General features: G+C 35.0%; 1 protein-coding gene across 1 annotated transcript in view; it reads left to right on the top strand.

The window, feature by feature from the left end:
- CCDC39 (coiled-coil domain 39 molecular ruler complex subunit) overlaps positions 1–20,229 on the top strand; it is a 46,634-nt gene that overhangs the window by 19,300 nt on the left and 7,105 nt on the right. Inside the window, exons 10-14 of the mRNA XM_065876218.1 lie at positions 1,436–1,630; positions 2,709–2,873; positions 5,427–5,564; positions 7,388–7,596; positions 19,468–19,591. Coding sequence (XP_065732290.1) covers positions 1,436–1,630; positions 2,709–2,873; positions 5,427–5,564; positions 7,388–7,596; positions 19,468–19,591 — 831 coding nt within the window. The remainder of the gene's footprint in view (positions 1–1,435; positions 1,631–2,708; positions 2,874–5,426; positions 5,565–7,387; positions 7,597–19,467; positions 19,592–20,229) is intronic.

Here is a 20,229-nt window from a genome sequence, read left to right as displayed (position 1 = left end):
AGTGATATTTTTAAAGAAATTAGCTGAATTAGAAAACAATAAGATTGGCAGCATGTGTACTGATTGTGCTGTAGCAGGGCTGGGTTCATAATCTTGTTTTTTGTGGTTATTGGGGGTTTTTGTTTGTTTGAAAAAAATCTCAACTCTATATATTTTGCTGTTATTCACCACCAAGCACTGACTTTAAAACTCTGCCAAGCAGTCTCAGAAGGTCTTAAACCCAGTGAAAATTGTCTATTATATGAAAAAGAATGCATTTTATAAGGTTATATCAGATATTTCTTGATTTGTGAAAATTTAAATGTGCCAGTCACAGACTTCTTTTGTTTCATATTGAGGTTCATTGGATGCCAAAGGGAAATATGCTTATCTGGGTATAAGAACACAGAGGGAAATTATTTCAACATTTTAAAATGAGAGCTTTCAATAGATCTTGGCATGGGAGATCTGTTTGAAACCTAGAATATATTGATGTGGCACTGTGAGATCAAGACGGACCTGCCTCCTGAGAAAGGAGAAGTGGGAATGGGGTACCAGTTTCTATTTGCTAGAGGGCTGCACATGTAGGGAAGTCAGCTGCAGGCAAGGTGTGAGTAAGGGATAATGATAGTGCCAGTAGTGTGTTGGGGCCAGCTCTCACCAGCTCACAAGAGCTGATAGTTAAATTTTCTGGAATTTTTAAAGTCAAATGCTAAACATAGCTACTATTAAAAATCAAATTATATAGACTTACAATTAAATAAATTATATTAAAAATAAAAGTAATATGTACTCAGCACATATCACTTCCAAATTATTTTACTGCATTTTACTGTTATCTATGCTTTTAAGGTTACTTAAGACTATTAACATCTGTTATATCTGTCTAGTAGATATACTACATAATGGTCTGCTATGGCATATCTCTTCCTAGCTCTGCATTTAGAGGAATCATGTTAGTAGCTTGAAACTGGCCATAGTGGGAATAAAATAATCATAGAAATCAGCCTCTTCCCTGTAACCTCCCATCTACTAGAAAGCTGATGGTTAAAATTTATCTGCTCACCACTGGATAGTACCAAAAAGAAGGTGGGAGATTTCTTCCCTTAACACTCTCAATACTTTAGTAAACTTTGTGAGCTTAGAAGCTGTGTGTCTTCAGTATATTTTATGTTCTAAGGAGACCAGTGGAATGGTCAAATTCTAAGGCTAAGGTGACATAGGATAGAATTAAGATGACAGATCAAGGTGCATGACACAGGAATAGAAAACTACTATTCTAGTCTACTAGACTAGACTACAAGCAATGTTGGGGATTTGTTGAAACTGTGGGAAGGGCTTTATATTCTTAAGGGCTAAAATGAGGGTTCATTTATGACCCCCAAATTATAATATTCATGCAATAAAACATTACAAGGTATTATATTTCATTAATCATTGTTATTCTTATTATCAGGAAGTAGAAGTTCAGTTGAACATAGTGAAGGATGTGCTATTTAAGAAAGTTCAGGAATTACAGACTGAGACAATGAAAGAAAAAGCTGTTGTATCTGAAATTGAAGGAACACGTTCTTCTCTAAAGCACCTCAACCATCAGTTACATAAACTGGACTTTGAAACCTTACAGCAGCAAGAAATTATGTACAATCAGGTAGATGTTACTCTTATGAATGTCTTCATATTGATTTGTTATAATTGTGATGGTCAAGATACTGCAGTGTCCTAAGAAAACAAAGATTTCTAAGAACTCTTGGGGTGGGGGGATAGACAGATGCTGAAGATGGGATATCATGTTAGGTCAGCGAAGGGTGAGGGGGCCTTAAAAGCTATTTTTTTTTCTTGATCTGAAATAAATAGAGAAGAGGATCGACAGCTCTAGTGAGGGAGACCATGCTTTAAAGGAACCTGGAGCAACTGGACCTGGAGTAAAACAAAACAAGGAATGGGATGTCTGAAACCTAGAAAAACTGTATGTTGGGAATTCCTTGTCAGTCCAGTGGTTAAGACTCCACGCTTCCACTGCAGGGGGTGCGGGTTCAATCCCTGGTTAGGGCACTAAGATCCCACATGCCACACAGCGTGACCAAACAAACAAATAAACAAAACCCCAAACCCCTATGACTGTATGTTGTGCAAACATCGGCATCCCCACCCCCAACCCTAGACCAAAAAATGTTTTAAATTTTTTTCCTTTTTTGTTCTATTTATATATTCTGTCTCATGTTAATTTCTTAATGTCCTCCCTCTCTATGTCTTAATTTCCCCATCTAATGTGTTCTTAGTTTCTCAAAATTAGACTCTAAAGTATAATTTTCAGAATAATTCTTTAGAAGTTCATCATATTTGAGACTTTCATGGCTAACAATTTGTGATTCTTTTTTTGTACTCCTTAGAAAATGTACCCTCAAAAAATCCATATCCATGTAAATCCAGTGGATTTACTGATGTTCCATCATGGGAGTATGATAAATGACCACCTAGCTGCTTTATTATATTTTCAGATTAGTTCTGTGTTACTATCACGTACTCTGGTTGTTGAAGAATAGTTTGCTCTTTCTTCCCTTACAGTAAGAAGGATTTCATCCTATAAATCACTGAAGGGTGAAAGTGACTTTAGTAAATGGTGACATCAGGCCAAATTCATAAGAAAGTATTTACAGTGTTTTTGCATTTATAGAAATGGTTTTAACCGTTTCTTCTTACTAACTTATCTTTAAAACCTGTAACAGGATTTTTACATTCAACAAGTGGAACGCCGAATGTCACGGTTAAAGGGAGAAATTAACTCAGAAGAAAAACAAGCCCTTGAAGCAAAAACTGTTGAACTTCAAAAGACATTGGAAGAGAAAAAATCTACATTTAACCTTTTGGAAACACAGATCAAGAAGCTTCATGTAACTTAGTTAAAATACTTTTTATGCTTCAAATATCCTAGTCATCATTTTGTTTTAAGTCAACGTGTTCCTAAGACTTGACTTTGGATAGGATAATTGCCAAGCTACCCATATGTATAACAAGTGTATGAGCTAATGCTTATATTTCTATACTGACTATGAGAATGTAACATTACTATTGATTATGCATTTACTGTATGCTAAGTATATGCCTTTAGTATCTTATTTCATTTAATCCTTATAAATGTCTTGTGATGAAGATAATACTTGTTTTACAGATTAAGTAACTTGTCCATGATTACAGCTAGGATTTGATCCGTGGTCCATGTGACTTAAAAACAGTCTTAAATAGTACATGATTTAAAAAATTGATAAATTCCAGTTTTCTATTATGTATCTGCCATAATAACTTGATTGCTTTTTATGTCTGAAGTGGCATCTAAAAGAAGCTGCTCTTTTATGGGTCATCTATTTTTATTCAAATATTTACTTAGTTACATATTTAAGATGACTCAGTTTTGTTAATACGGTAAAAATGTTCTTCATCTTTAGGTACTTTAATGTTTATGGCAATATAAAACCTGTGTTAGGGGAATCTGTGTAATATAAAACCTATGTTAAAGTGTAACTGGGAAGTTTACAGTGGGAAGAGTGAAGGAGTGAAAACATGGACCTGAATAGGGGGAGAACTCTAGAGGTTTAAAAGTTAAACAGCTGGAAAGGCTAGTGATGAGTGTCCTCTAGTGGTTCTAAGAAGAATTGCCCTGAATTCCTTCAGGGCTACAAAGGTGAAAGGGAGCTACTACTTTTTTAAATTAGGGGAAAAAAAAATTAACATGACAAAATATTGGTTTGGAGTGGTTTGTAGCCTGATTAAATTTTTAGAAGACTGTTTCCTTGGTTTAGTGGAAAAGAGCAGAACCGGTTTTGAATGTCAAGGTTACACCACTAACTGATATTTTAACTTTTCTGAGTCCTAGTTTACTCATTTTAAAATGGAAAACAATATTTAATATTATTTTAGGGCATTTGGGAGAATTAGAAGCAATGTATGTCTTAACACAGTGCTTTTAGTAGGTACTCAATAAATGGTATTTTTTTAATTACATAGAATATGAGAATATTAGTGCTACAGAATAATAGGAGGGTGACATTTGTATCTGGACATGTTTTTTGACCCTAGCCTGAACTGTGTCTGTTTTCCTGTGTGAGGATGGTTCTAGTGTTCCTCCTTTTAGCTACCCTGGGGCTCTGTCCATTATGCAGTTGGCTAGTACTTATGCCTATCCCAGCTGGTTTTGACAGAGAGGTAAATAAATTAATAGAAATGCAAGTGAATTTTTAAAGATATTAAAGCTAGTTAAGCTTCTAATGAAGGTTTTCTCTTCTCAATAGTAGCATTAGATTGTAAAGTCATTCTGCATTCTCTTTCCCATGCCACTCCATCTATTATTTTGAATAGTAGAGACAAATTTCTTCTGGTTGAAAATTACCTTGAATTAAAAATTTCATTCTAAAAGTTAATTTTATGAAATCACATCTTTATGTGAAAAAAAATTCTTAATGTCTTGCTTCAATCTTAAGTCCTGATAGTTCAGAGGAATACAGGCAGTGAGAAGGGCAGGGGAGGGAAGAAGGAAGGGACAGAGGAAGAGAGAGAGAGAAAGAGAGAGAGAGAAGGGAGACAGATCTTGGCAATAGAAACGTTTTGCTTTATGTCCCCTAAGAGGGGCTAAGGGGGACAAAGGGAACAAACCTTGTTCTGGTTCTGAGTGGGAGGGAGGATACAAACTGGTATAAAGCTAGAAAACTAATATCTGAGTATGTATGACCCATTTATTCATTCAGTGGAATTAGATCTTATCTAGCATTTTTCTCTCCAGCAGTATGTGATTATATATGTAATAATAATAATAATAATAGACACTTCCATGTGTCAAACATTGTTGCACATATTCTTTGACAGTAAATTCTTTAACCCTCACAACAACCCAGGTAGGTAGGTATAGTTATCATCTCCATTTTGGAAATGAGGAAACTGAGGAAACTGAGGAAGAGTATGTTGCCCACTGGGGTTGGATGGCTAATATATAATTAAGGCTGTCTGATTCCAGAGCTTGTAGTTAACCAAGACCCTATGCTTTCTCAGACTGTTAATGTTTTTACCTTCTGAGACTTGGGTTGAATCAAATAATGAACTCCAGAAGGTGAACCATGTATTTAACCAAAGCTTGAACTCCACCCTCCCATTTCTCCCCGTAAATGGCAAGGACGTAATAGTTCAGTTTGAACTGTAATCATACATAATATTTCCTAGAATTATTGAACTCAAACTGAACCCAAACATCAATAGATAATAAAAATGAAAATGCTTCTATGTGAACATCCATGTATATTCTATTAGAGACATAAGAGCATGAAGGGTGAGATTTATAATATTATATTATAAATATTTAATGGAGCATATGGTTTAATGTAAGTCATGTTTAGTAGTATGTATTTAATATTGTTATTTAAAATATGTATTTATGTACCGTTTTTTCCTCTTTACAGAATGATCTTTACTTTATCAAGAAGTCAAATAGTAAAAATCGTGATGAAAAACAGTCCCTCATGACCAAAATAAATGAACTAAACCTCTTCAATGACAGATCAGAGAAAGAACTTAATAAAGCCAAAGCTTTGAAACAGGTGCAATAGAATCATATGTATATATAATATTAAAAAACACATATTTTCATGCTAATTGTAGAAAAATTTAAAATACCAAATTATAAAGAAGAAAATAAGTCACTATAATCACTGTACAGAAGATAAAGTGTTATAGTATATTATTTTCTTTCAGTCTTTTAAAGAAAATTGGCTTTATATATTATATTCAAAAATTTAAAAGTATATTGCACATGTCTCCTAAACATTAATTATCTTTAAAGGCTTCCTACAGTCCATTGCATGAAGTTACCGTAATTTATTTAACCATCTCCTATTTTTGGATATGTGTTTCTAGTGTTTGGCTATTCTAAATGGTGCTATCATGTACTGTGCACATATTTCGTTGTACAGTTGTTCATGTATCTCCTTAGGATAAATTTCTAGCTGTATAATTATGGTTCAAAAAGAATGAATATTTTCAGTGTCTTGAAACTATTTTCAAGCCAAATTGCCTTCTAGAGGGTTCAGTTAATACTCCTACCAGCAGTGTGTAAGCATTTTACTCACCAACACCAGGGCTGGATAATATAATTTATAAAATTATTGTTAATTTGATGGGCAAACATGGTATCTCATTGTTTTTAGTCTGCACTTTAGAAATTGGTGACATTTTAAAACATTTTATGTTTAAACATAAAATTTAAAATACTTATGTTTCAATTAAAATGTTTAAACATTTTTTTCTATTATGTTATATTCCATAATTTTTCTTTTGGATTTCTAGTTCATTTTCTTGCCCATATTTCTATTAGGAGGTTTATATGTTTCTTTATTTATTTGGTTGTGCTGGGTCTTAGTGGTGGCAGGTGGGCTCCTTAGTTGTGGCTCGTGGGCTCCTTAGTTGTGGTATGCAAACTCTTAGTTGTGGCATACATGTGGGATCTAATTCCCTGACGAGGGATTGAACCCGGGGCCCCCTGCATTGGGAGTGCAGAGTCTTATCCACTGCGCCACCAGGGAAGTCCCCAGGTGGTTTATATTTTTTAAATGCTTGGCAAAAGATCTTCATATGTTAAAATATTAACTCATAAATATTTGTCCCATTGTCTTTAAATTTCTATTCAGTTTTTTTTGACATAAAAACTTTTTTTAACATTATATGTTTGAGTATTTTTCCCTGTATAATTTTTATGCTTAGAAACTTTTTCATCACACTAAAAATCAAACAGATATTTACTATTTCTAGTGGCTGCACTGGTTTAATCTCTTACATTAAGTTCTTTCATTCACCTGGCATTTATTTTTGGTACATATGAGATATGGGGATCTAATCTGTTTCTCCAGCTAACAAGCTTTGTTTTGAATTCATAAAATCTTATATTCTAGAGTGTTTTTTCTGGGCTTTCTATTCTGAAAACTGATCTATTAGTGTGATCTTGTGTCAGCACTCTACTCATGACTGAACTGTTTTAAAATAAAAAGGTATTTACACATTATTTTGTAAGATTTAGTTTAGAATATAAAAATGCTCATCCATTGGGTTTCATATATTTGCTGGACATTGTAACTTTCAATTTTATATGTTCTTCTTTTTGTTTTTTTAGTAAACTTGAATTTAAAATTGAATTATAATAAAAGACTTGGAATAACCATAAACCCTTTCCTTAAAATAAAAATAAAAGGAAAATCAGTCATGACTCAGAGCAATCTAAATTTAACCCTAATTAATATCTTGGTCAATGGTCAAATTAGAAAATGTTATATTTTCAAGTTTGACTTTTGTAGCAATAAAAAGGAAATATATTTTGGTTTGGATATGCAAATTATTATTTCAATATTTGACGATTTTGTTATGTTGATAGGATTTGATGATAGAAGACAATCTTTTAAAACTTGAGGTTAAACGTATTCGAGATATGCTTCACAGTAAGGCAGAAGAAGTTCTTTCTCTGGAAGAAAGAAAACAGCAATTACACACTGCTATGGAAGAACGGAATGAAGAAATTAAGGTTCACAAAAAAATGCTTGCATCACAAATAAGATGTGTTGATCAAGAACGGCAAAATATAAGGTAACAATTAGAGTTTTAAAATCCTGCTCACAAATTTTAAAAACGTTAAGAGTAATGTCAGAAGAACTGACTGCTCCCTCCACCACCCTGGATGTCCATCTTTTTCTTATTTGTTTGAAAAAGCTTTTAATATAATACATAGGCCATATTTTAGCTACAAATCTATGCTTTTCCCTCTCTTTCCTTAGGCTAACTCCTCATTCTTTAGAGTTATCCTTTTACCTTAAGATCATTAATCTCCTTGGAACTGATTTTTGTGTATGGTTTGTGGTAAGGGTCCAATAACATGCTTTCCCTTATGGATACCTGACAGCTGCATTTATTGAAGCAGTTTTCCCCTAGAGATTTCGCATATCTTTTATAAGATTTATTCCTGGATACATGCTATTTTTTCTTAATGTTACTATCAGTGTTATCTCCTTTTAAAGCATTTCATTTTTGGTTTGTTGCTGGTGTATAGAAATGCAGTTGATTTCTGTATATTAAGTATTCAGCAGCCTTGCTTAAATTTTTATTAATTCTAACAATTGATCTGTAGATTCTACTTTCTAGGTATTTCACTGACATCATTTGCAAATAACAGTTTTGTGTCTTCCTTTTCAATCTTTATAACTTTTCTTGTTCTTACTTTATTGTCCTTGTTATCTAACCTCCAGTTCAATGCTGAATAGCAGTGGTGATTGCAGGTACCCTTGTCTTGCAGGTGGTTGATCTTAAAGGGAAAGTTTTAACTGTTTTATTTTTAAGTATCAAGTTTACTATAGTGTTTTTTTGAGATTCTCTTTATAATATTAAGTGAGTTCCCATCTATTTTCATTCTTTGCTAAGAGGTTGTTTTAATTTGTTTAATCAGGAATGAATGTTGACTATTATATGCTTTTTTTGTACTCACTGATATGATGTAGCTTCTTCAGTCTGTTAATATAATTGAATATATTGATTGCTTTTTCAAAGTTAAAACAAACTTACATTCCTGTAATAAATACAGCTATTTGTTACATATTACATTTTGTATGTATCTAGATTTGGTTTGCTAATATTTTTATACAATTTTTGCATCTATGCTTATAATTCTCTCTCTCCTGCCCTTGTCAAATTATCAGGTTATTAAGGTTACATCTACTTTTATAAAATGATCTTTGTGCTTCTTATTTTTCTACACTCTGCATAAGCTTGTAAAAGAGCAGAATTATATCTTTCTTGAATTTTCAAATACCTCACCAGTAAAGCCATTGGACATCTGGAGTTTTTTGAGGGGGATTTTCAACTGTTGGTTTAATCATTTTATTGGTTATAGGACAATGAAGATCTTGTATTTTTTTCTTGAATCTATTTTAGTAAGTTATATATTTTTCCTAGGAAAAATTTTCCATCTCTTCTAAATTTTCAAAGTTATTACCATAAAGTTGTTCACAATATTTTTATTTTATTTTATTATATATTTAATAGCTGCAGTGCTTGTAGCTTTTCATTCCTGATATTGGTTATTGTGACTTCTCTTTTTTGGGTGGGATAAGTCCTGCCAGTAGTTAATGAATTTTATTACTCTTTGAAAAGAATAAACTCTTGCTGATTTTTCTCTATTGTGAATTCATTTTCTATTTTATTAATTGCTGCTCTCACATTTACTATTTCTTTCTTCTATTTTTGTGGATTTATTTTTATGTTCTTTTCCTAACTTCTTGAGATAAGATGCTTAGCTAATTAGTTTTCCACTTTGAAGGCTAAAGCAATTCCCTGAAGTATTACCTAGCTGTATCCCACACAATTCTCTGTAACGGCCAGATAGTAAATATTATAGGTTTTGCTGGCCATATAGTCTCTGTTGCAACAACTTGACTCTGCCACTATGGAGTGTAAGCAGCCCTAGACAAAATGCAAATAAATGAGTGTGGCTGTGTTCCACTTTATGGACACCGAAATTTGAATTTCATAGAATTTTTGTATTTCATGAAATAGAAACTTTCTCTTGATTTTTCAACCATTGTACATTAAAAAATGTAAAAGCCATTCTTTGCTCATGGGCTGTACAAAAACAAGTAGCAGGTATAGGATGGTTTGCTGACCTTGGCTTTTTATCTCTAAGTGGTACCATTCCACTGTATGTGTCTACCCTAATTTATATATATATTTACCTGTTGATGAATATTTCAGTTGTTTCCAGTTTGGGGCTATTACAGATAAAGCTGCTATTAACATATGTGTTCTTGGTATGGACATATGCTTTCTTTTCTCTTGAGTAGATACCTAGAAGTGGAATAGCTGGATCATATGGTAGGTATTCTCTTTGTCTTTCTGTTCTTTCATTGGTTTTACTGAATTTTTTCCCTTTTTTCCTCTTTGTTTGTAGTATGTATATTCTAATTTAAATTATTTTGTTTATTTTTAAATTCAAAAGAAATTCTAATCTTCCTATCTCTCTGAATACTGAAGATTAGTTACTATTATTTTTTCCTTCCTAAAATAGTTACAACTTTTAGCATGTTTTACTGCTGTATTTCCTTTCTCCATCTTTCATTTATTATTGAAATCACAGATTATAGTTTCGGGTTGTTATTTGTTTTTAATGTTATGTCTCTGCTTTGAAAAGAACTCTTTCTTATAACTTGCATTAAACTGTACAGCCAATTGCCAGCAATAATTTCAACCTAGCTACGTGTTTTACTTGTTTCTTGGTTTAATATTCTTTCATGTATCTTTTGTTATTCTATTTCCTTGGATTCTTATTTCATTTCTCTGGAATATGTTTTGAAACTTTTTCTCAAGAACTGATGTTTTCTGAAATTTTCGAGTCCTTGTATGCTTAAAACATATTTATTCTTCCCCATGTTTGAATTACAGTCGAAGTTTGAAAGTGTTGTTTCATATTCTTCCAGATTAAAGTGTTGTTTATGGGAGGTCTGGTTCCAGATAGGGAACCTGGTTTTAGTTTTCTTTCTGGAAGCTTTGGGACAATGTTTTTATTTGGGGGATTTCAGAACTTTCATGGGTGTGTCTGGGTGTTTTATCCTTTTTCTTGTTTGACCCTTGGTGAGCTCCTTCAATTATTTCATTCAAGTCTTTCTTCATATCAGGAAAATATTTTTCTGTTAGTTTTTCAATTTTTTTTTCTCACACCACTCTCTCCATCTGTTGCTCATTTTTGTTGCTCCACTCTCTCCATCTGTTGCTCAAGACTAAGACTAGATGCTTAGTCTTCTAGATTTCTTAACTTTTCTCTCATTTTAATTTTTTATTCTTTTTATTCCACTTTTTAAGGTATTCTCTCTCGCCCCATTAGCATCCTTTCTGTCTTTTCCCCATACCCTGCCCCTCTGTCTTTCTCCTCTCTCTATATCATTGATTCAGTCTTTCGACCTGCTTCGTTTCCGACCTGGTGGTCCCCCTCTCCCGGGAGGTCACCATGTTGAGGCCCAACTTAGTGCGGACACCCAGTTGGCATAGCACACTACAGTACAGAGCTCGTGGGCTCAAGAGATCCTCCTGCCTTAGCCTCCTGAGTGGCTGTCACTACAGGCTTGTGCCCACCATGCCCAGTATTCTTTACTACTTTTAAATTAAAAAGTGGAGATTATTTGAGAGAACTCTTATTCTTTCATTGGTTCTTTCTTTTCATAGCAGCCCATTCTTGTTTTACGGGCATTTTTGGATGTAATATCCTTTCATGTTTTAGAAGATACTAATTAGAATACTTTGAAAGTTTTTTTCTATCCCATACATTATCTTTGTTTCTCCTAGGGTCTATTCTGTCTTTGCTCATTTTGTTCTTTTCATTCATACCGTTAGCTTTTCATAAATGCTGATAATCTTTGGCTCTGTTATATTTATTAACAAATGCTTAATTAATAATCATGGTGATTGGTATAGCTGGCTGGTATGGGTTCCTTCTGCAATTAGGTAGATTGCTTTTTCTAACAGGTCTCTCCCCTAACTGGGAGGGCTGACTGTAAACTCTGGGCTAGTCTGTCCTGTAAGGAGCATAAGGGGTTTATTTTGGGCAATGAAAGGTTTCATTTCTGGCTGGCACTGCCTTTCTTTTTTATTAACCTCCATTGTTGTGGAGGCCTGGAATTACTTCATGCTCTTTTTTGCTTTTCTCTCCAGCTTCAACATACAATGTTAGGAACTCTGGTAATTTTGAGGGTTATCACTGGAGCATAAATAATTCCTGCCAACATTTCTATGTACTTTGAGGGGTTGAGGAGCGTGGCCCAGATGTTCTATAGGCAATCCTTTTATTAATTACCTTGACAGTAGCCTCAGAGATCACTCTTGCTCTTTTTATTTCTTATTACTGAGTTTGGATTTTCTCCAGACTTCTTTGGTGAAAAATGGCTCTTATTACTATATAATCTTCTGAATCTCCATTTTTTTTCATCCTGTCAATCATATTCCATTTGTTTTCCATTTTTCATGAATTCATGAAAAAATTTTCTTTCTTTTCCCAGAGCTGTGGTGGGTTTTTTGGTTTATTTTTCTTTTAATCTTTTCCATTTTAGGAAGGAGGAGAGAGATTCTTGTGCTCAGTCTACCATCTTAAGCTAGAAGGGCAACAAGACTTGTCTTTTAAAATCACATAAAGGACGAGTACATATTTTCTGATGAAACAATAATAATACTTCAAAATAAGTAAAGCTGTAACTTCTGATACTTAATATATTTTACCATCAACTTTCTTTAGGAGTAGGAACCTGGTATGTTGAAGATTTCTTTTCACCATGATTGGAAGGCTTATTTTCACGAAGTTGTAGCAGGCAAACAAGTCACTGTCCATGTTGCTGTGCATATATTAACATTCTTAGTATTATTATTATATAAGTTAAAAAATAGTTTAAAAATATAAATTTACTGGAATAGAAGGAAAAAAGTAACAAGGAGATTTAAAAATCAAAATCTTAGGAGACAATTCTCCAAAGGTTTCTCATATTTCTGCATGCCTTGCAAGGAGAGGCACTGGCTTTCCTGTTCTGGAAAGACAAAGGAGCAAGGTAAAAACCTACAAGACCAAATAAATGAAGATGAAATAGGCAACCTACCTGAAAAAGAATTCAGAGTAATGATAGTAAAGATTATCCAAAATCTCGGAAACAGAATGGAGAAAATACAAGAAGCATTTAACAAGGATCTAGAAGAACTAAAGAGCAAACAGTGGCAAACAACACAATTCCTGAAATTAAAAATACTCTAGAAGGAAACAATAGCAGAATAACTGAGGCAGAAGAATGGATAAGTGACCTGGAAGATAAAGTGGTGGAAATAACTGCCAGGGAGCAGAATAAAAAAAAAAGAATGAAAAGAATTGAGGACAGTCTCAGAGACCTCTGGGACACCATTAAATGCACCAACATTTGAATTATAGGGGTCCCACAAGAAGAAGAGGAAAAGAAAGGGTCTGAGAAAAAATTTGAAGAGATTATAGTTGAAAACTTCCCTAACATGGGAAAGAAAATAGTCAATCAAGTCCAGGAGGCACAGAGAGTACCATACAGGATAAACCCAAAGAGAAACACACCAAGACACATGTTAATCAAGCTATCAAAAATTAAATACAAACTATTAAAAGCAGCAAGTGAGGGCTTCCCTGGTGGTGCAGTGGTTGAGAGTCTGCCTGCCAATGCAGGGGACACAGGTTCGTGCCCCGGTCCAGGGAGATCCCATATGCCGCGGAGTGGCTAGGACCATGAGCCATGGCCGTTGAGCCTGCACGTCTGGAGCCTGTGCTCCGCAACAGGAGAGGCCACAACAGTGAGAGGCCCACATACCGCAAAAAAAAAAAAAAAAAAAAAAAAAAAAAAAAAAAAGCAGGAAGGGAAAAGCAACAAATAACATACAAGGGAGTCCCCATAAGGTTAACAGCTGTTCTTTCAGCAAAAGCTCCGCAAACCAGAAGGAGTGGGAGGACACATTTAAAGTGATGAAAGGGAAAAACCTACAACCAAGATTACTCTACCCAGCAAGGGTCTCATTCAGATTCGAAGGAGAAATTAAAGTTTACAGATAAGCAAAGTTTAACAGAATTAAGCACCACCAAACCAGCTTTACAACAAATGTTACAGGAACTTCTCTAGGCAGGAAACACAAGAGAAGGAAAAGATCTACAAAAACAAATCCCAAACAATTAAGAAAATGGTAATGGGAACATACATATCAATAATTACCTAAAAGGTAAATGGATTAAATGCTCCAACCAAAAGACACAGAATGACTGAATGGATACAGAAACAAGACTCATACATATGCTGTCTACAAGAGACCCACTTCAGACCTAGGGACACATACAGAGTGAAACGGGATGGAAAAAGTTATTCCATGCAAATGGAAATCAAAAGAAACCTGGAGTAGCAATTCTCATATCAGACAAAATAGACTTTAAAATAAAGACTACTAGAAGAGACAAAGAAGGACACTACATAATGATTAAGGGATCAATCCAAGAAGAAGATATAACAATTGTAAATGTTTATGCACCCAACATAGGAGCACCTCAATACATAAGGCAAATACTAACAGCCATAAAAGGGGAAATCGACAGTAACATAAAAACAGTAGGGGACTTTAACACCTCACTTTCACCAATGGACAGATCATCCAAAAGAAAATAAATAAAGAAACCCAAGCTTTAAATGACACATTCAACAAGATGGACTTAATTGGTATTGATCGGGCATTCCATCCCAAAACAACAGAATACACTTTCTTCTCAAGTGCTCATGGAACATTCTTCAGGATACACCATATCTTGGGTCACAAATCAAGCCTTGGTAAATTTAAGAAAACTGAAATTGTATCAAGTATCTTTTCTGACCACAACACTATGAGTCTAGATATCAATTACAGGAAAAAAAATCTGTAAAAAACACAAACACATGGAGGCTAAACAATACACTACTAAATAACCAAGAATCACTGAAGAAATCAAACAGGAAATCAAAAAATACCTAGAAACAAATGACAATGAAAACACAATGACCCAAAACCTATGGGATGCAGCAAAAGCAGTTCTAAGAGGGAACTTTATAGCAACACAATCCTACCTCAAGAAACAAGAAACATCTTGAATAAACAATCTAACCTTACATCTAAAGCAATTAGAACAAAAAAACCCAAAGTTAGCAGAAGGAAAGAAATCATAAAGATCACATCAGAAGTAAATGAAAAGGAAATAAAGGAAACGATAGCAAAGATCAATAAAACTAAAAGCTAGTTCTTTGAGAAGATTAAATTGATAAACCATTAGGCAGACTCATCAAGAAAAAAAGGGAGAAGACTGAAATCAATAGAATTAGATATGAAAAAGGTGAAGTAACAACTGACACTGCAGAAATACAAGGGATCATGAGAGATTACTACAAGCAACTATATGCCAATAAAATGGACAGGCTGGAAGAAATGGACAAATTCTTAGAAAAGCACAACCTTCTGAGACTGAACCAGGAAGAAATAGAAAATATAAACAGACCAATCACAAGCACTGAAATTGAAACTGTGATTAAAACTCTTCCAACAAACAAAAGCCCAGGACCAGATGGCTTCACAGGCGAATTCTATCAAACATTTAAAGAAGAGCTAACACCTATCCTTCTCAAACTCTTCCAAAATATAGCAGAGGGAGGAACACTCCCAAACTCATACTATGAGGCCACAATCACCCTGATACCAAAAGCAGACAAAGATGTCACAACAAAAGAAAACTACAGGGCTTCCCTGGTGGCGCAGTGGTTGAGAGTCTGCCTGCCAATGCAGGGTCACGGGTTCGTGCCCCGGTCCGGGGGGATCCCATATGCCATGGAGCGGCTAGGCCCGTGAGCCATGGCCGCTGAGCCTGCGTGTCAGGAGCCTGTGCTCCGCAACGGGAGGGGCCACAGCAGTGAGAGGCCCACGTACTGCAAAAAAAAAAAGAAAAAGAAAACTACAGGCCAGTGTCTCTGATGAATATAGATGCAAAAATCCTCGACAAAATACTAGCAAACAGAATCCAATAGCACACTAAAAGCATCATACACCATGATCAAGTGGGGTTTATCCCAGGAATGCAAGGATTCTTCAGTATATGCAAATCAATCAATGTGATACACCATATTAACAAACTGAAGGATAAAAACCATTATGATAATCTCAATAGATGCAGGAAAAGCTTTTGACAAAATTCAACACCCATTTATGATAAAAAATTCTCCAGAAAGTAGGCATAGAGGGAACCTACCTCAACATAATAAAGGCCATATATGACAAACCCACAGCCAACATCATTCTCAATGGTGAAAAACTGAAACCATTTCGTCTAAGATCAGGAACAAGACAAGGTTGCCCACTCTCACCACTATTATTCAACATAGTTTTGGAAGTTTTAGCCACAGCAATCAGAGAAGAAAAAGAAATAAAAGGAATCCAAATCAGAAAAGAAGTAAAGCGGTCACTGTTTGCAGATGAAATGATACTATACATAGAGAATCCTAAAGATGCTACCAGAAAACTACTAGAGCTAATCAATGAATTTGGTAGAGTACCAGGATACAAAATTAACACACAGAAATCTCTTGCATTCCTATACACTAATGATGAAAAATCTGAACGAGAAATTAAGGAAACACTCCCATTTACCACTGCAACAATAAGAATAAAATACCTAGGAATAAAGCTACCTAAGGAGACAAAATACCTGTATGCAGAAAACTGTAAGACACTGATGAAAGAAATTAGAGATGATCAAACACATGGAGAGATGTACCATGTTCTTGGATTGGAAGAATCAACATTGTGAAAATGACTATACTACCCAAAGTAATCTACAGATTTAATGCAGTCCCTATCAAACTACCAATGCCATTTTTCACAGAACTAGAACAAAAAAATTGCAGAAAAGATCCTGAATAGCCAAAGCAATCTTGAGAAAGAAAAACGGAGCTGGAGGAATCAGGCTCCCTGACTTCAGACTATACTACAAAGCTACAGTAATCAAGACAGTATGGTACTGATACAAAAACAGAAATATAGATCAATGGAACAGGATAGAATGCCCAGAGATAAAACCAGGCACATATGGTCACCTTTTCTTTGATAAAAGAGGCAAGAGTATACAATGGAGAAAGACAGCCTCTTCAATAAGTGGTGCTGGGAAAACTGGACAGCTACAGGTAAAAGAATGAAATTAGAACACTTCCTAACACCATACACAGAAATAAACTCAAAATGGATTCAAGTCCTAAATGTAAAGCCAGACACTATAAAACTATGAGAGGAAAACATAGGCTGAACACTCTGTGACATAAATCACATCAAAATCCTTTGTGACCCACCTCCTAGAGAAATGGAAATAAAAACAAAAATAAACAAATGGGACCTAATGAAACTTAAATGCTTTTGCACAGCAAAGGAAACCATAAAAAAGATGAAAAGACAACCCTCAGAATGGGAGAAAATATTTGCAAACGAAGCAACTGACAAAGGATTAATCTCCAAAATATACAAGCAGCTCATGCAGCTCCATATCAAAAAAACAAACAACCCAATCCAAAAATGGGCAGAAGACCTAAATAGGTATTTCTCCAAAGATATACAGATTGCCAACAAACACAGGAAAGGATGCTCAACATCACTAATCATTAGGGAAATGATTAGTGATGTTGAGCAAATCAAACAAATCAAAACTACAATGAGGTATCACCTCACACCAGTCAGAATGGCCATCATCAAAAATTTACAAACAATAAATGCTGAAGAGGGTGTGGAGAAAAGGGAACCCTCTTGCACTGTTGGTGGGAATGTAAATTGTATAGCCACTATGGAGAATAGTATGGAGATTCCTTAAAAAACTAAAAATAGAACTACCGTATGATCCAGGAATCCCACTACTGGGCATATACCCTGAGAAAACAATAATTCAGAAAGCGTCAGGCACCACTATGTTCTTTGCAGCACTATTTACAATAGCCAGGACATGGAAGCAACTTAAGTGTCCATCGACAGGTGAATGGATATAGAAGATGTGGAACATATATACAATGGAATATTACTCAGCCATAAAGAGAAATGAAATTGAGTTATTTTTAGTAGGTGGATGGACCTAGAGTCTGTCATGCAGTGAAGTAAGTCAGAAAGAGAAGAACAAATACCATGTGCTAACACATATATATGGAATCTAAAAAAAAAAAAGGTTCTGATGAACCTAGGGGGCAGGAAAGGAATAAAGACACAGACATAGAGAATGGACTTGAGGACATGGGGGCTGGTGAAGGGTAAGCTGGGATAAAGTGAGACAGTAGTGTTGAGATATATACACTACCAAATGTAAAATAGAGAGCTAGCGGGAAGCAGCTGCATGGCACAGGGAGATCAGCTCGGTGCTTTGCGACCACCTAGAGGGGTGGGATAAGGAGGATGAGAGGGAGACGCAAGAGGGAGGGGAGATGGGGATATATGTATGCATATAGATGATTCACTTTGTTATACAGCAGAAACACAACATTGTAAAGCAATTATATTCCAATAAAGATGTTAAAAAATTTTTTTTGGTAAAAAAAAAAATTTATCATCTTAACCATTTAAAAATGTACAGTTAGTAGGGTTAGTATTTTCACATTTTTGAGCAATAGATCTCCAGAACTTTTTCATCTTATAAAACTGAAACTATCTTTTAAAACTTTTTGGTAAAAAACACATAAAATTTATCATCTTAACAATTTTACAATGTACAGTTAGTAGTGTTATATATTTTCACATTGTTGAGCAACAGATCTCCAGAACTTTTTCATCTTGTAAGACTGAAACTCTATACTCATTAAATATTACCTTCCCATTTCCCCCTTCCCCCAGCCCTTAGTAGCCACTATTCTTTCTGTATGAATTTGACTACTTTAGATACCTCACATAAGTGGAATCATGTAGTATTTCTCTTTGTGACTGGTTTATTTCATTTAGCATAATGTCCTCAAGGTTCACCATGTAGCATGTGACAGAATTTCCTCTTTAAGGCTGAATAATATTCCATTTTATGTATCTTATTCATTCGTCTGTTCATGGGCATTTGGCTTGCTTCCACATCTTGGCTTTTGTGAATAATATATGAACATTGGTGTGCAGGTATCTCTTTGAGAACCCGCTTTAAATTCTTTAGGATATATACCCAGAAGTGGGATTGCTGGATCATATGGCTCTTCTATTTTTAAGTTTTTGAGGAACTGCCATACTTTCCATAGCATTTGCACCATTTTACTGTCCCACTAATAGTGGTTAAAGGTTCTGTTTCTCCACTTCCTCACTAATACTTTGTTGGGTTTTTTTTTTGTCTTTTTGATAGTAGCCATTCTCATGGGTGTGAGGTGACATCTCATTGTGGTTTTGATTTGCACTGGACCATCTTTTAAAAGATGTTTGGATAGTGAGCAGCCTTGGGAGCTAGAGATAGTATCTCCCTCTGCAGCAAAGGTTAGGTATGTTTGCTTATTTTCCATTATAAAATATTTGGATTAACTAAGCTTGAGGTTCTTCAGTTGTGACATAAACCTGCTGTATGTGCAGCATCCATTTGAGCTCCTCCTCACCTGCATGGCACTTTGGGAGCAAGGGGAACTAATGCAAATAGGAAGCTCATGCTACTTGGTATGTGCCATGAGTGATAAAGGCCTTTTCCTCTGACCCATAAATCTTGTGTTTTTTTGCCAGCATCCATGAAACTGTGGCAGGCTAACTTGTTAGCTTTCAAATTGGGTGAAATCTGAGACCCTTCACACTGAATTATAAAATTGCAACGTGAGAATATATTTAAACTGTTTGAGTTCAGTAGTAACAGAAAACTGTCTTCTGTAAGAACAGTAGTCCTTTAAAAGTATATTGTTTTTCAGTGTTTAATTTTTCTTTTCCTTTTCATACTAGTGCTGAGTTTCATGAGCGGCTAAGTAAAATTGATAAGCTGAAGAATAGATATGAAATTCTTACTGTTGTTATGCTGCCTCCTGAGGGAGAAGAGGAGAAAACGCAGGCCTATTACGTAATAAAGGTAATCTTAATGGATTTACAGTTGTGATAGAATGAAGTATTCATTCTTTCTTAGCTCTTTGTTAAAAACCAAAATGGCAAATTTATTTTTGCCATGAAATTTCAAATTTCATAGTACTCCAGTAGCTATTACACTTAATTAGGTCATAAAACATGATTTGCTAGATGGAGGTACTGAAGCATTATTAGTTTTATACACGAGGTCAAAGAGAGGTCTGGACCACCCTGACACTGTTTTTTTGCTATCATTTGTGTCATGTCTTTTTCCTTCATTTATTCAAGGTTCATAATCTCTTTTACTCTAAGACCCACTGTCACTCTGGGTGTCCTTAACATGTTGTGACAACCTGTTCAAAACCTCAGGCTCAAAGCTTTACTTCACTGTAGTCATGCACTCATGTGACCACAGCCTAGACTTTATTGTCACCTAGAGCTACACCACCTCTGAATCTTACACTCCAGTTTATCATTGCTGTCCTGGTATGGCAGATAGCTAGAGAGGAAGAGGGCTGTTCCTTTGCTTTCGTTTTAGGTGGGAGACAAACAGATCAGGTGAATCTACTGTTTTTTTTTTTTTTTTTTTGGTCCGGTATGTGGGCCTCTCACTGTTGTGGCCTCTCCCATTGCGGAGCACAGGCT

This window comes from Phocoena phocoena, chromosome 4, assembly GCF_963924675.1.
Source record: "Phocoena phocoena chromosome 4, mPhoPho1.1, whole genome shotgun sequence".
Classification (NCBI taxonomy): Eukaryota; Metazoa; Chordata; class Mammalia; order Artiodactyla; family Phocoenidae; genus Phocoena; species Phocoena phocoena.
This window is presented reverse-complemented; position numbering and strand designations above follow the sequence as displayed.